Raw genomic sequence first — 15942 nt, 5'->3', positions numbered from 1 at the left:
TTGATAAAGACTTTGTTTATGAGTCAGAAAATGTCTTGTTCAATTTCTCTTCTTCATTCTGTGCTGCATTATTTTTCAGTGATTGCTGCTGAAGATCTAGGTTTGCCACTTACCAAGATGAAGGGAGCTGAAGAAGTTATATAATAAGAGTCTGTATTTAATAACTTTTTGCTTAGGAGATGAAGTATTATCCAAACATGTATTTTCTAATTATTCTGGGGACTCCTTAACTGAAATAGTTCAGGTTTACTTTTATCCCCCACTTTATATATCCCCCCCTTTCCCATGAGTTCTGTGGGACATTTAAATCAGAAAACACAAGAGAAAATCCCTTGTTTCCTTCATGGAATTCATGGGTTTGTTTACTTCAGTGTTATAGCACAAAAGTGGGGAAGAAAACCCCACTAGGTTATGAACCTGAAATAAGTGCTTATTTGTTCTTATTGTGGCTCAGTTTTCCAGAAAAGACAGATCTTAGAATGTGTTCCTTATTTCTATTTGATTGCCTATTCTCTCCCAAAGTGAGGGGAGTATTTATTTATTTTTATCTCCAGAAGTCTTTCCAGACAGTGCTGTGTTCTCCTGGCTTAGATAATCAACAACATAAGGAAGGATGGAAGGTAGAGAAATGGATGTGATTTTTCACTGAGACACTTTCTTCCTTAACAAAACTTATGTCCATAAAATGGCAGATTTTCTCTGAGTAGCCATTTGTATTGGCAGCTACAGCACCTAGAAATTTTCCGGTAGAAGGTTCCCAGGGACTTGGTAATGCTCTATTTTCTTTTGCTTTCTAAAGAGCAAATGTCATTTTTTAAATGTTAGTTCTTTGTTCTTGAATTTAGTGTGAAATCATTTTCATATTCTCTTTGATGGTTAGGGTAAACATGCCAGGTAAGATGTTAGCTGTGTTAAAGCAATGTGCTTTCATGTACAAAGCTTCCTGGTTTTGAGCTTCCAGAATTACTTATTCTGTTTTTCCATTTCAGCTGTCTGAGAAGAAGAGGGAATTCTCTGGCCATATAACTCTGATTGACCATGTGGTCTTTACTGGACAGCTTCTTCTTTTTATTTTTTTAACTTCTTTAAGTTTTACAAATTAGTTTACAGAGGGAGTAACAGAATTTTTTCTTGACCAGATCTGTTATTTCACTGAGAATCTGAATGATTTCCATTTATTTTTCTGCTGTTCTTAAAATCTCACTTCATTGTCTTCTACACAGCTGAATAAAAAGGGAAGAAGTGGAAGAAGTAGAGGCAATATGCTTTGACGTTAAAATATTTATGTTATTTTGATATACCTTCTTATTAGCCAGTCTGGATGAAAAAGTAGGTGGATGCTGAAGTAGTTGGGGAAAAAAATCCTGCAGCTGCTCTAGGAAAACAATTCAAATCAAGTATCACAGTGGTCTTCTGTGGGTCTGTTTTCAGTCAACTTTTTTTTGGAGTCTGGGCACTTGAAAAAAACTAAAAATGCTAAACTTGTTTAGCAGAATTTAGTAGCATAGCATAATAGCGTACCATAGTAAGCACTATGGAGGGAAAAATTTGTGTCCATAATTGTTTTTTACAAGTTAGAAGAGTGCTCATAATTGATTAAAAATGGCAGATGAGTGTTACTAAAAGTGAGCAGAAATATAACACTGAAAATGGGACTTGGCTAGCAGCAGTTCTGCTGAATATTTAGGGTTTGTTGTGAGACATGAGAGGAATGAGCCAATCACCTCTTGGTTTGTTTAAAATATACCTACCTATATATACACACATAAAAGAGATATCACTGTGTATAGAGAGATCTATATATAGCTAATACCTAGTGTAATGGAACAATGTGGTAGGTAAGTATTAATTTCTGGTTAGGACTTGTGAAGTCTTAGCCTGAAAGCTCTGCCCAGTTCTTGGCAATGCACCACACTAAGGTTGGAGAGAGGCCAGAGGACAGCAAGAGGAATAAAAGGTTTAGGCGTCAGGGCCTATGAGGAAAGATTAGAGTAACCTGGTTTTTTTCAGACTAGGGGAAAATGATAAAGGACGCACGCTTTCCAGTGTGTGTACATGTGTTTTATACTGAGCAGATACTGACTGTTTTCCATGTCTACTGAACACATAAGTAATCAACTCTTTTTTGTGTTTTATTGTTTCCTTTTAGCATCATTATGCAGGCTTTCTTTGTGTGATAGTCATTTTGCATACTACCCTCATACCATCATATTTGCTGGATGCTGTGCTTCCAGATTGTCTGTACTTCTTTTCCTAAGTACCAAAGACCATGTGTGAATATGCAAGTAACATTTGTCAGGCTTCTTGTTCTCAAATACACCTTAGAAAAAGTGTGTGGATGCAAGGATTTCTTTTTTCTTACGACTTCTTTAAATGCAAAACAAGGTGGATTTAACCATCTTATTTGAAAACACAAGGATACAAAGACTTAAAATAGTAATATGCTGCATACTTTAAAAGAGCAGCTGCTCCCACTCTACTTTTAGTTTGGCTTTGGCAGTGTTCCAGTTGATGTTTTCAGCTGAAAAGTTACTCTGATCAGGCTTATTCAATCTTTTGTGTTGGTGCAGGTTTTATTTGTGCTTACTTCTTGCTACAACTGCTTAATACTGACTGAAAGGATCATCCAGTCTTCTGTGCAAGTCTAGCACTGCTTCAGCGTGTTTCCTTTATGTGCAGTACTGTGACACTCTGCACTGTGTTGTCTGAAAGCTCTTAGTAGTTCTTTTTTTGCACCACGAACTAGATATTCCAAAATAAGTGCCAGCATGATTTCGTAAAAATCTTAGAGATCCAGGAGTTTGTTATTCATTGGATGTTTTATGTTTGCTCTGCTGTGCTCTGAAGTGCAAGTTAAGCTGTATGATGTTTGCAAAACAAAGAAAACACCGTAAGGTATCACTAAGAGGTTGAAATTGGTACAGATAGAATGAGTGGCCACCCATCAACCTGTCCCTGTGGGTAGTTCCTAAGCCTGCCAGAGATTAAAATTATGAGTTTGGTAGATGGATGTGAGAGAAGATGGGATTTTTTTGATAACTGGAGGTTCACTTGCAAAAGATGTCCGAATCTGAAGAAAGGGATACATTCAAGAGAGAATGAGAGACGGAATTCACCTCTGATACAAGCCCTGATAGGCAGGTTTAGTTATTTCAAACTTTCTGTGCCTCCTTGGGATTTTCTAGTAGTTGTACTGCAACTTTCTGTTCTGTCTCCATTTCTTGTAATTTTACTTTTTTTCCCAGGATTTTGGTTTTGTTTTAAGTAACGTATTACTTTCAGTATTGTAGTCTGGGTTGTGAAACTAGATGGTGGGAGCTTGTAAGAACTTGGCTGCCTGCCCTCCTTAAGATGCAGTTGTAAAAGTCAGCTAGAGGTGTGTGCTTGCTCAGTTTTGGTGCTCAGCTCTTTAGTGCTGCTGTTCTGTATGTAGGGAATGGGGTGAGAGGTGGTTCTTCAGTGTGTCACACGCAGAGTTCTCTACTATGGGAGAAGGAAGGACAACTTTGCAGAGATGTGCCAACAGTAACAACACTAATACAAAGGGAATAGTTTATCATCTTGGATAAAAATAAGGAATGCTGTAAAACCAACTCCTTCCTAAGAGCTTGATTGTTACCTAGAACCATATATTATCTGTTGTGCTCTTCTTGTAAAGAGAGTGAGAAAGTAGTTAATTGAGTTTCCTAGGTTTTTCGAAGATGCTTCATGTGATGCTACCTCATCTGATAACTACTTCCACTTTATTGTCCAAATGTCTGTGAATGCATTCTTTACCTACAAAACTCAGTAAAACAAGTCATGTAGAGAGCAAGTTATTTCTGACCTGTTGCTGATTGTTAAAGTCATGTGAAACCTTCTTTAAGTTATTGGAATTGTTCCTTGAGATGAAGTTAAAAACAAACATAGGCTATAAATGTTGTTAGCCTGCTGGGCAGGGGTACAATAGAGTCTTTGTTCTTACCGAGTACTTAATTGTAAACTGGGTCATGAAACTGTTGCCTTCTGATTTGAGGAAAGGTGGGAAATAACCAGCTTTTTTAAGGACCTTTAACTCACTTGTGGATGTTGATTGTTCACTTATTTATGTTTTTCAAATCTGGTTAGAATAAAGTAAATATTGTGTCTGTAGTCAAAATACTCTGTTCTTTGGGGTTACTAAAAGGAGTTGGAAATAATAATTTCCTTTACACAAGACTTATACGATGCATCTCTTGGGGAAGATGGCTAAATCCGGGAGCTGGATTGCAGCAGAACATTGTGAAGGAATGAGAAATTGGATTTCACTTGTATTTAAGGAATGTTTCAGCAAGTGTTGTGAGCCCAAGGCTCTTTGTCTGCTATTATGCTAGTCTCTGGCATGCAGCTGATTCTGGTCACTGGAAAAGCATATTTTCCACAAATATACCTTTTACCTCTGTCATCCAAGTTGCTCCTTAAAACTTAGTTAAGTGTGATGTCCTCTGTTCTTTGGGTGCTTTGGTTCTGCACACTGAGTAGAGCTACAGCAATCAGTTATCCCAGACTTGCTGTGTCAGGAGGATGTTTGTAGTTGTTTAACCATTACCTTCACATTCCCCCTGATACAGGACAAGCCACAACAAAATGTATTGTTAAAATACTTAGTAAGTTGCTTGAATGCAGATGGTTCACTAGGTTTAAGGGCAGGTGCATGGTAGCTAAAGCACATTCATCTGAATACTCTAGGTGGATAACCAGAAAGATTTTTCACAGTGGTGTCTTCAAGCATGGTTTTAAGTAAAAGCCGTATTATTGTTATAATTATCATTATTACCATTATTATTTACTCAAGCTCTCCCTTATTTGAATTAGAGTATTTCCTTCAAGAATTCCTGGGATATGTACCTTCTTAATAACACTTTTAATTTCAACAATGCTTCTAAGGACCTGTTGGTGGTTGTCCCTGCCCCCTGTCACTCCCAATTACATGTGCTGATGACTCTGGGGGATAAGCTAGAGGAGTTCTGTCCAGAAAGCAGAGGGAACCTGTTAATGACTGTCTTAGTGCTTAACTAGCCATGAACATAAATGTTAACTTGCTGTAATGCAAACACTCCCTTCTGTCACAGCAGGACTCCGTCTGAAGAATATAAGGAAGTTATGGTTTTTTTCACATCAAACTGCTGTCACTTATGCCTTATAGGAGCATATAAATGAGAATAATGTATGGGTCTTAAGTCTAGTCAAAACCCAGTAATCAGCAGCATTAGGGTGATAAAGAAAGAGAGAGAAAATTTACCCTGGGCCAGTTTTTGAAGAAACCGTTAACAAAACAGTAATGGGTGGGTTTGGGTGTTTGGAGGACTGAGGCACTAATTTTGATTTTAGTCATGTTGAGATGTAGCCTAAGTGAAGGAGGCTACACAGTGGCTGAAAGGTCACTGATAAACCCTTCAACAAATAGATTAATCCTTTCAACTTGTTTTTTCCAAAAGATGTGTTTGGCTGTGCTATGCTTATTGATCAGTCACTGTAACTGTTGTTTGTAAAGATGTGGGTTGGGAGAGGAGGATTAAAATTAAGGAGAGAAGAGCAATATTTAAACTGAAGTGTAAGGTTGACTCAAAGAAGAAATAGATATTTCTAAAATTGGAAGAAGCAGAACTGTACTTTATCTCAGGAAGTGGTTTCCAGCACATGTTCAGCTGCTGCCTTGAGTTTCTTATGGCTGTTACTAGCTGCCCTCTTTGCCTTGCTTCCTATTAGTTGCCCATAAGAAATCAATAATTTTCTTGGTAAAGGAAGTGCAGAACTTGTATCAAGTGCTAATGCTTCAGGTTAGTTGCTTGATCTACATCTGGATAATAATTAACAATAATGATGTAAATTCTCAGGCATCAGTAACTTGAAAGTGCAACATCAAGTTGCTCATCATCCTTGACTGACTTGGTTTATTGTGGTCTCCCAAGGTTAGAAGTACAAAAGTAAGGGCAACAAACTAAAACATGTGGGAGCAAGCCCAGATGGTCATGTTGGTGGGAGGTGCAGTAACCTTTTATACAGACCTGCATCATTACTCTTCACTAGCGTCAGAGGAAAAGTTGTGCCTTTGTAATGAGCATGGATGTAGTTTAGATACTTCTGCCAAATGCTGTCCTATTGGACAGTCTGCCTGTAGGTGTACTCCTTAACAACTACTATGCATCAAGATCCTTGTTAGTGTTTTTTTTGTCTCTCACTTGTGTGTTAATTATTCAGCAGATCAAAATCAATCAGGCTTTTCTGTGTACTGTAAAAGTTGTCCAGATGATCTTGTCCTTTAACTGCTGTCTTTGGCAATGACATAAATTAAGGTATTAAGCACTTTTGTCATAGACTGTTATGCAGTTGCATCACAATCCAGACTGTCTTAATTATTCTTTACCCCATGTTGCCTGAGGCAGTGACCTCAAAAGCTAAACAAGGTCATGCTTGGCTAGGATGAGAGCAGTCAAACAAATTCAGTGCTACAGGAAATATTAGTGATTCAGTAGGTGAGGCAACACCCCTGAGTTAATATTTTCCCAGTGCCCCAGACTGGTAAAAGATGCTCCAGCTTGTATGATGAGGCGTAAAACCGAGATCCTTGGTTAAAGTTTCAGTGCAATTCCTAGTAAAAATGAACATGTTAATTCAGGGTTCCTACCCAAGTTCAAATTTTAATGGCTGTGTCCTCCATACTCTTCTAATTTCTGTTTTAGTAGAGTTGTATGATCCTCTTGCTCCTGCCCTGAATTGTTCTTAAAGTTGTTGGGAAAGTTTGTGTTCCACAGGTGCTAGCAGTGTTTGCAATTGTCAACAGAATGATTTCCAGAAACAATGGTCCATTTTGATATCTTTTGAAATCAAGGGAATCATATTTATATAAGAAATATCAGGTCAAAAAGGAAAAGCTCCCAGGATTTCTTTTTTCTTCCTTTTCATGTGTGCAGAATAGTTTTTTGGCTTGAATATATGTATTTGCTACATGGTTGAGTATGCTCACACTTACATGTTTTTATTTTCCATAGGATTCAAGTGCCCTGTATGTTCAAAATTTGTATCTTCTGATGAAATGGATTTACATCTTGTGATGTGTTTGACAAAACCAAGGATAACCTACAATGGTAAGAAGGAAGTGAGCTGATAATTTTTTATTCATTTTAAACATCAGTGTGATAATAATCCTTTACTTAATAAGATATTCTGGTAACTAGTTTCGTGGACTCAGAAATTATGGAGGTTTTTCCCTTGTAGTTTACTTTTTCAAATTAATTCCTAAGAACTTGGTCTTTTTACACTGCATACCAATATCATTTGCCCCATGTTCCACAAGTGTATAAAATTATTCTTGTTTGAATGTGTTTATTCCATTTTTGATGATTGGTCAGTGTGTGTTTATTGTCCACTTGAGATATGTGTAGCTTACACATCCTTTCATCTAATGACATCAAGTAGTGAGGTGGGTCAGTTGAGTCTCCTGGGGACTTTATTAAGGACTGTCACTTGACATGCTGTGCATTTGCACATAATTCAAGAAAATTACCCTTTTGTGAATGAACTAAAGAACTTCTCCTTCTTCAGCAGATTGCGTATGTGTTACTTCATAAAGACTAGTTATATGTTTTTGTTATTTTAATCAAACTGGCCAATATAAAATGAATTGCCTGTAGTAGTGCTGTTTTTTCCCCCTGCTACTAAGCTCTCCTTCTAGGCAACCTTTAATGCAAGACCAATAGGGCTTCTGCCATTGGGATCAAACCTTTCTACCACTGTGGCTGAGGCTGGCACTCAATTCTATTGTGAGCACACAAAAATGCTTCAGGAAACTAGGAATTAGAAAATCTCACTGAAATTTTAGTGCCTGCTTTGGCAGAAAATCTTACAGTGCATCTTCAATGAGATTATTGTTCACCAGGGATCAGATGTGAGAGCAGAATGCAGTTAGGAAGAAACTGTAGAGAGGAGAGGGAGCTGGACTTTTTTTTGGAGGTGCACAGCAAGAAGCTGAAAGTTGATGCTCGCGAGTTATGCCAGGGAAAAATCTGATTCAGTATAAAGTAGAAGTGTCACATAATTAGGTTGGTCAAATGCAGTAGTAGGCACTTGAAGAGGTTGTGTAACCTCCATCCTTGAGCAATTTAGTTTAACTTGGTCATGCTTTGAGTGAAGGACTGGACCAGAAGACCACCAGAGGTCACTTCCAATATAAGTTATTTACTACATAAATAACCTGCAGTGTTATGGGCTCTTTGACCCTCCAGGTACCTTGCTGTAATGGTATTCTACACTGAACGTTTTTATTGGTACAAGACTTGAATGGTTGTGCCCACCTTATTCTTTGGCTAGCATAATGCTGTCCAATACTACTGGGCCTTAATTGCAAAAATAATTTGAAATCATATGCTTAGAGTTGTGAAATCCATTTGAAAGCACAGTACTTAGGAAAAGTAAATATTTTTTTTTTTCTTCCTGGTGTTACCACACATATTTAAGAAGGTTGACTTCATCTAACAGAGAGAGCTTTTTCTCTATTTGTTTTTCCTTTTTAAATTTAGGTCTGAGGATTTTCCAAGGTAAGTTGTGTACTGAGGGATGTTGGACATTAGAGAGAAGAGAAGCAGACTAGTCACCCCAGTCAGGGTGGGATAATGCACTTGGGATCAGTTAGGGTGGAGCAGGAGAAGGCAGACTGGCAGAGAACAAGCTCTGGCACAAATCCATCCGATGGGATGTGCACAAATTATGAGTTGACTGACTGAAATCCTTTGCCCCTGCTGCTTCCTACATGTACATAAGAGTGCACTCAGCTGACTAACTTTTGTTTGAAGATATGGCAATTACATAATGTAACCTCTCAGTATCATATGTGATGTTTGTTTGAATCACAGTGGTGCCATATTCAGACTTCTTTCCTTCCTGCACTGTTTCTCTCAGCTGACACACTGCTGGTTGGAGCTCCTTTGGGCCATCTTGTTACCTTTGCACAGTTTTTTAAGTCGACAAAGGAGCAGAAGTAAAGCTTGTGAGTGGCAGCTGAAGCCACGCTGGATAATCTGTAGCGTGACAAAAGCGGTTGCAGGCAATGCAGTGAGTTAGCATGTCATAATATGAGCAGCATGTCATCTCTCAGTTTAGGAGTGTGTCTGTGAGCCTCAGAAACTGATTCTAGGAAATGGTTATGTAAGCGTGAAATAAGAAAACTATCAAATTAGGTAGGCTGGTTTGAGAGAGATACTCACTCAGAATATATGGTCTCATTTTCATAAACACTTCAGAGAAGTGCCTATTGATCCTTGTGGCTCCATTTGATTAGCTCCTGGAGTCACAGACTAAATCTCAAATTATAGCCTATGGCTGGCTGTTTAAATTACTGCAGCACGAAGAAATTGAGGATATGGCTTCTGTGTTGTGCAGTGTTCAGTTGATACTTTGTGGTACAGTTGTGGTCCCTTTAATGAAGCTAATGAAAGAAAGTTAACTAGCAGATTGGTAACTTAATGCTGCCATGATTTCAGGCCCAGACCTGCATAAGAATGTCTATATGCATGCTTTTTTTTCTTGCCTATTTTACTGTTTGTCATCATGAGATCAGTGATGAATCTGCCTTTTTCCATAAGCCAATGGCATCTCAAGTTTTGTTTTAGAGAAGAAAAGATGCTGTTGTCAACTTTTGATACCTTCTTCCAAAATGGAAGGCATCTCTTTATGCTTTACTTTCTCATTGTTATCTTGGCCTTATGCCATATATACTCAAATAGAGCCAACCAGGCATCGTTTGCTTGTGTTGGTCACTAATATTTCCCAGTCCTATTATCACTAGAAGGAAAAAAATATTTTTCTTTTTCTTTGCTTTTTTCCCCTCACCTTCTTTTGTCTCTGAGTTTTGTGTTGCAAGTAGTTGAAGGGAGCCTTAGACTTTGCAGGTGCATATTTAGAGAATGAGCAGTTGGATTGACTGCTTATGTCTAGTTCTGTGCTAGATGTTTCCTCATGGTGCTGTAAATGTATTAGTTGTTCCTTCTAAGAAACACGAGGGAGCAAATTGGATGTATTTTGTCATTCTGAGAAGACAAATCTTTCTTTTTAAATATGAGTCTGAGGCATACAGTCTCCCCCAGAAAAATGTATGACTGCTTAGTTGTAATTTGAGGTTTAAATAAATTAATGAGTCCTCCCAGCCAATCTCTAATTGGTTTCTGAGCTACCTTTGTGCATTGCATTTGGCAATTGAAAGGGTCAGTGAACTGCAAACTCGGGCAGCTGTCTGATTTACATGTGTTTTCTGAAAGAGTGGTCAGAAAATTGTCTCAGTTCTATGCTGGAAATTGTGCTGATTTTCATATAAATATATCAGTACATTTTATTAGCCTTATTCTTTCAAAATCATGTGACTTGCCTGCAACAGCTATCTCATTGCTGACTCAATTTGGCCTGTAAAAAGAGCTCTTTCTTTTTTTCTGTGGGACTTTGTTCCATGTTTCTTAAACTACTTGTGGTGTTCACACATGGACCAATATCTAGGCATTTTTTACAAAAGCTGGTTAAATGAATGGCATTGTGCAAAAATCATTGTGGTGTTAGGTTTTTTAAGACAGTATCACCATTCTTAGCAATTACCAAATGCTGTTACTTGCTGAGTTGATGAGGAGCCAGAGTAGGTCCCATGCACTGGTTAACCACAGGTTGCCAAAAGCCAGTTTTATGAAGAATGTGCTAGTTGACAGGATTTTTTTAAAAAAGATTGCTAAAATATTGTGCAGCCATACCTATTCCTTTGAGCTTCTCCACAGTGTTAAATGAGGCCCCTTACACCATCTTGTTCAAATTTGTCATGGTGAGTTAAGCAGGGAGCCCAGTTTGGGACTACTCTGTGAAAGGTGTTGCTTTACACTGTATCCCTGTGTTTTGGTCAGGCAGGGGCATTTATGTGAATTTCCTCAGTGGTTTGTAAGCAACTTAAACTCCTTGCTGGTGATTAGAGGTGCCTGGTGAAGTCTGGGTTTTGAATGTAATTATTGTTTCTTTTGTGTTGTTACAATATTGATACAGGTTTTTTTCACTGGAAGATGTTTTATGAAAAATTGAGGAGACACAGGAGAGCCTTGTGTCTTTAGATGCTTTACAACAAATGCACCCAATTCCTTCTGATGTAACCTTGAAGTTGGCTCTGAAATAATTCTGGTTTTCATTTCTAAATTCCTTTGTTTGCTTCTCAGCACACTTTGTAAGACTCCATTATTTTTATTATTAATAGAGGGGCCCTCAGAGGGCAGGGATAGCAGCCTGGCACCTGGCCAGATGGGGAAGCCAGTGACCCCAGAGAGCTGGGGAGAGCCAGTCAGCTCACTAGACTGGTTGGCTGGCTTGGCGAGCCGGCCTTTCCTCTTTCAAAAGTTTTGACTGAATTAGCACATTCCTGTGGAATATTTTGGGTTTCATCAAGTCAGCACTTTCTGTTGGAATGGTGTTCTACTGGAAAGTTTCTAAGCTGATCTCCTCAAAGCCGCTCGCTCAGGGGTGGTGCTGCTTTGACATCAGTGCTGCTCTTGCTCAGGCCACTCTGCATTTCATTCACATATGGCAGTGGGTCTGATTTATCTACTGAGGTTCATTTTAAAGGGAAAATTACACTTCCACTGGTGTAATTCAGAGAGGAAGAATGTTGAGACATCCAGTGCACGAACTGCTGAAGGTTTTTTCCTTACCTGAGTAAGGACTTTGTAATTTTTCTTTTTAAATCACAATAAGTGAAATTTTTTAGACCTATCATATTGAAAAACAGCAGGAGATCAGACATCACAGATAGCAGGGATTACAGATACAATTTTATATTAAGAGCTTATCAAATTCCTTTGAAATGGAGAATTACTATGTGGAAAACTGTTACAGACAGAATATTAAAAATTAAGGTATGTGTTCCAGAAGGAAAATCAGGAATGGAACTCAATATTCTCTTCCTGTCTGGCAATGTCCTGTGTTTTCTGGGGTGTTTGGTCTATCACCAGGCAGAAATAGTCAAATGCTCCCATGCCATTTAACCAAATTCACAGAATCAGAGGATATTCTGAGTTGGAAAGGACCCACAAGGATCATTGAGTCCAGCTCATTAAGGTCCCCACACAGGGATTGAATCCACAGCCTCAGTGGTGTTAGCACCATGCTCTGACCAGCTGAGCCAATCTCAAATTGACTTGGGCTACAGCAATGCAATTGATTCAGATTAGCGAGGATGCAAAGCAGGGTTTTGGTGTGATTTAAACACATTGATTTTTGTTCTAAATCAGTTTGATTTGGGTTGAGTCTTATGAAGAAAGCATTTCTTGCTGGGACTGCCACATGCTGAGGCCTGCATGTGAGCAGGTGTCAGAATCTTGAGCTGGAATCTGTGTAAGCAATAATCCTTCTAGAGGAGTTGTCAGCATCAAAATGACAACTACAACATGCATCTTGATCAAGAGCATATACTTAAATACTGGCATGAATCACCTAAAGGACTAAATAAAAATATTTTGGAGACATTCTTTGTGAATGGGGCTGACCTAATTTTTACTAACACAAGTTACAGGCTTTGTTGATTGCTGTCTGTTTCAACATCTTTGGGGCAAGATACTTTTGCCAAAACTTGTTGAGTTCATATTACTCGGTAGAAGGAAAGGAAACCAGTGCACCATAACCTAATGTTTGAAGCACCAAAGTGCATGATCCTGGTAGTCCTGCCCACTTCAGTGACTCGATTTCCTTAGTCATTTCTGTGCACCAAGGGAGAGTATTTTATTCAGCAGGGCTGATGCTCTCAACTGTTTTGACTGATGCACTCAACAAACTTCAGGAACGTAAAGAATTATTAAGTTCAAGTTAATTTCTCTGCCAGGGTTCCTGAGATCATACCCTGAAAGACCTTGCAAAAGGGCATCTTGCCAGTCTGCCTGGAAAAGCTTAAGCCTTCCTCCTTGTCCTCATCCTTTAATAGGACTAGACTTTCAGCAGAGGAGTACAAAATAATGCTAAGGCAGATCAGTTATTTCATTCCACTTTAACCAAGGTGTAAAATTCTCCATAGAATTTCTCAGTACTTTCATTTTAAAAGTTTAACAAGATTCTTGGCTAAAAGTTTCTAGCTTCTTACTGTGCCCTAGGTGGTTTTGTGCTCTGTCCTCAGGGATGCTGGGGAGGCAGAAGAGCATACTTTAAAAGGTAGTTTAACAGAACACCTAAAAAGACACTTATCCCCTGCTTGGAGTTAAAATAGTGATATTTACTCTTTCTTTTGATCCTGTGTACTTGTGAACATACTCCAGAGTATGTAGGAGGTTCATTCAGTTTCCCTAATGCTTTAAAACTGTTTTCTTCCATAGTTCTTGAAAATATAAAGAACCATTGAACTCTGAGATTTTGTTTAATGTGGTGACAGTAGAACATTACTATAGTAAACAAAATTTTCATCTCAGACATTTGCACAGGTGTTCTTCTGTGAATTAATATAATATCAGCTCAAACTTTTCATAGCTTGTCTTGCAAATCATCATTAAATTTGAGGAGGGAATTGTCATTTTAAGAAGGGAAATTGTGTTTGAAGTAATGTTTGATTAAAATATATTGACTGGTTTGTACTTTCTCCCTTTGGGAATTGTTCGTAATGTTTGAAAAAGAGCAAACTTTCACTGATGTTCACCAGTCTAGGCCAGAGATAGCTACTTGTCCAAACCAGACTGCCAAGAGGAACGGTGGCAAACTTAATTTCTTCCTCCCTTTGTTCAGTAAAGCTGTATTACCTTCCTACCATCCCAAATCTCAACAGTTTTTGATACTCCTCACAGAGGAGCATGTAAGGGGACCGTGACAGAGCGTCACTACAAAAGCAGCCTGTTATATTTCAGGGTCTGTTGGGAAGGGAGTTTGTTCATCTTAAAGAGTAACACTGATAAATGTAATTAAGTAAAAACCACACTCTAGTTCAACTTGTGCAACCTGTGCCTGCCTGCTAAAGGGAGGAGGTAGGACCTGCTTCAGTGACCCCATTCCAGCCTCAGTCACTGGATGAACTGGGTCACTCTCTTACAGTGTGGAGTTGCAGCACTTCTAGAGGCTTCAGTCTCTTATCTTTCCTCCACACCCACAAACTGTCAACCCTTTGCTGTGGAGCCAGAAAAGTAAGCTGTGTGTTTGTAATGGTGTGGCTGTGAAGAAAGCTCATCAAATGGGAACACAGTGTAACTGAAAGGGAAGTACTTTGAATGTCTGGAGCAGCAGTTCCCAGAACTGCAGACTGCCCCATTTATCTCAGTAAGATACACTCTTGGAAATGTAGTGGTGGTGGTTGAGGTGTCAATATCGCTTACTATTTTGCTTTTCATGCAAGAGAAAGGGAGTTATAGATTTGTGAAGAAGCTATGACAGCTCACTTTCGTAGTTCAGGTTAGAAATGCTCAGTAGATGATGCTGGATTTTCTTTCTTCTGTGATGAAGTAAAATTGACATGCTTGGATCCTGCTGACGTCACACTGCAGAGATCACACCTTTTAATGTCTTAAACTTTTCTCTGATTTGTTGTGCATGTGACTTACTCTTTTAACAAACCTTTGAGGGCAAGTATTGTCTGCATACTTTCCCTTCAACCAGGCCTAAATCTGCTAGACTGAACTTCCTGTGATAAAGCCATGGCAAATCACTCCTAGCCAAAATAGCTGCAGTGCCACCTCATACTTAATTCAGTTCTTGAGAGCAGGACATTTTTTCCTTTCAGTACACTGGAATTGCCTTTATATAAATGCATACCTGTGCCATGGGAATATTTTATATACAGCACTGGATAAATACAGTAGAGCTTTAGACAGCTATAGAACAAGCCTGCTTGTTTTGGAAATAGAGAAAATGGGATCATTCATGTGCTGAATAGCTCAAGTTATTTGTTTTACTTATATGCTACTCCTTAACCTCAGATACTGCTGTTGTCTGGCTGTTGCACTGACAGCACTGCTGAAGCCAAATGCCAATTCTTGTCCTAGAAAATGACAGATACACCCGTGAAGCAGTGCTGCAAGGAACATCTGCCCGAGGGGTGGTGCAGATGGGGTGAAGAGGGGAGCTGCTACCTGCACTGTGTGTCACTGTGGCTCTCTTACATAATGGCAGTGCAGTGCAGCAGCAAGCCCAGGGACAGCTCTGTCCGCTCGCTGTGCTGTGACTCCACACCATGTGATGCAGGCAGACAGGAGCTACCTTCCATGCCTTGCACTTAATCAGTCTTTAGCTCTGAGAGGTCATTCAGAGGATGTCATAAATCGCGGCTGCAACTGCTGCAGTCTTGTGACTGCTGGGAACTTAGCTCCAGGGGAAATAATGTTCCATGTTTTGCCAGTTTTGTATGGTAATTCTGCAGTCTTCAGAGCTGATACCTCTAAAACCTTAAGATTTTACTCATTTGCTAGCAGCAATCTGCCTTTTTTTTTTTCTTTTTCCCTTTGTTGCCCTGTGAAGACAAAACCTTGAAAATATCCCTTTTCTAATAATAGAAAATGGATTTAATTGGCTGGATGTTGAAATAAAACTACTTGAAATCATTGGGTTTTAAAATATAATTGCCAGACTTCGTCTCACTGAGATTTAGTGATCTGTAGGAATTTCATGGTATTTCCTTCCCTAAATTCCTCACAGTTTTGCAGATTATGTGCAGATCAGTACTTTCTTCTCCTTTTTTTTTCTTTCTTAAAGAAATATAAAAGAAAAGCAGGCACTTCTGGCTCAGAAACTGCCCTAAGGGCAGATCAATTTGAAAGTATTGCCTGAAATGTCACTTGTAATTTATTTTTTCTTCAGATTAAAATCTTGCTTTAAAACCTGCTACCCTTTGATTACTTAAATATTCTTGTGCTTCTGAGCTGCAGACTCAGCTCTTCAATGTAGAAAATAAGTCAGTCCAGCTTTTGTAGAGGATTTCAGTGATAAAACAGTCCAAACTCT

General features: G+C 38.8%; 1 protein-coding gene across 1 annotated transcript in view; it reads left to right on the top strand.

Moving 5' to 3' along the window:
• Positions 1–15942, top strand: part of ZNRF2 (zinc and ring finger 2) — a 56735-nt gene that overhangs the window by 21931 nt on the left and 18862 nt on the right. The window contains exon 2 of the mRNA XM_085051233.1: positions 7011–7106. Within this exon, the coding sequence (XP_084907359.1) occupies positions 7011–7106 (96 nt within the window). The remainder of the gene's footprint in view (positions 1–7010; positions 7107–15942) is intronic.

Source organism: Lichenostomus cassidix, chromosome 2, assembly GCF_008360975.1.
Source record: "Lichenostomus cassidix isolate B80296 chromosome 2, HeHo_3.0, whole genome shotgun sequence".
Taxonomy (NCBI): Eukaryota; Metazoa; Chordata; class Aves; order Passeriformes; family Meliphagidae; genus Lichenostomus; species Lichenostomus cassidix.
This window is presented reverse-complemented; position numbering and strand designations above follow the sequence as displayed.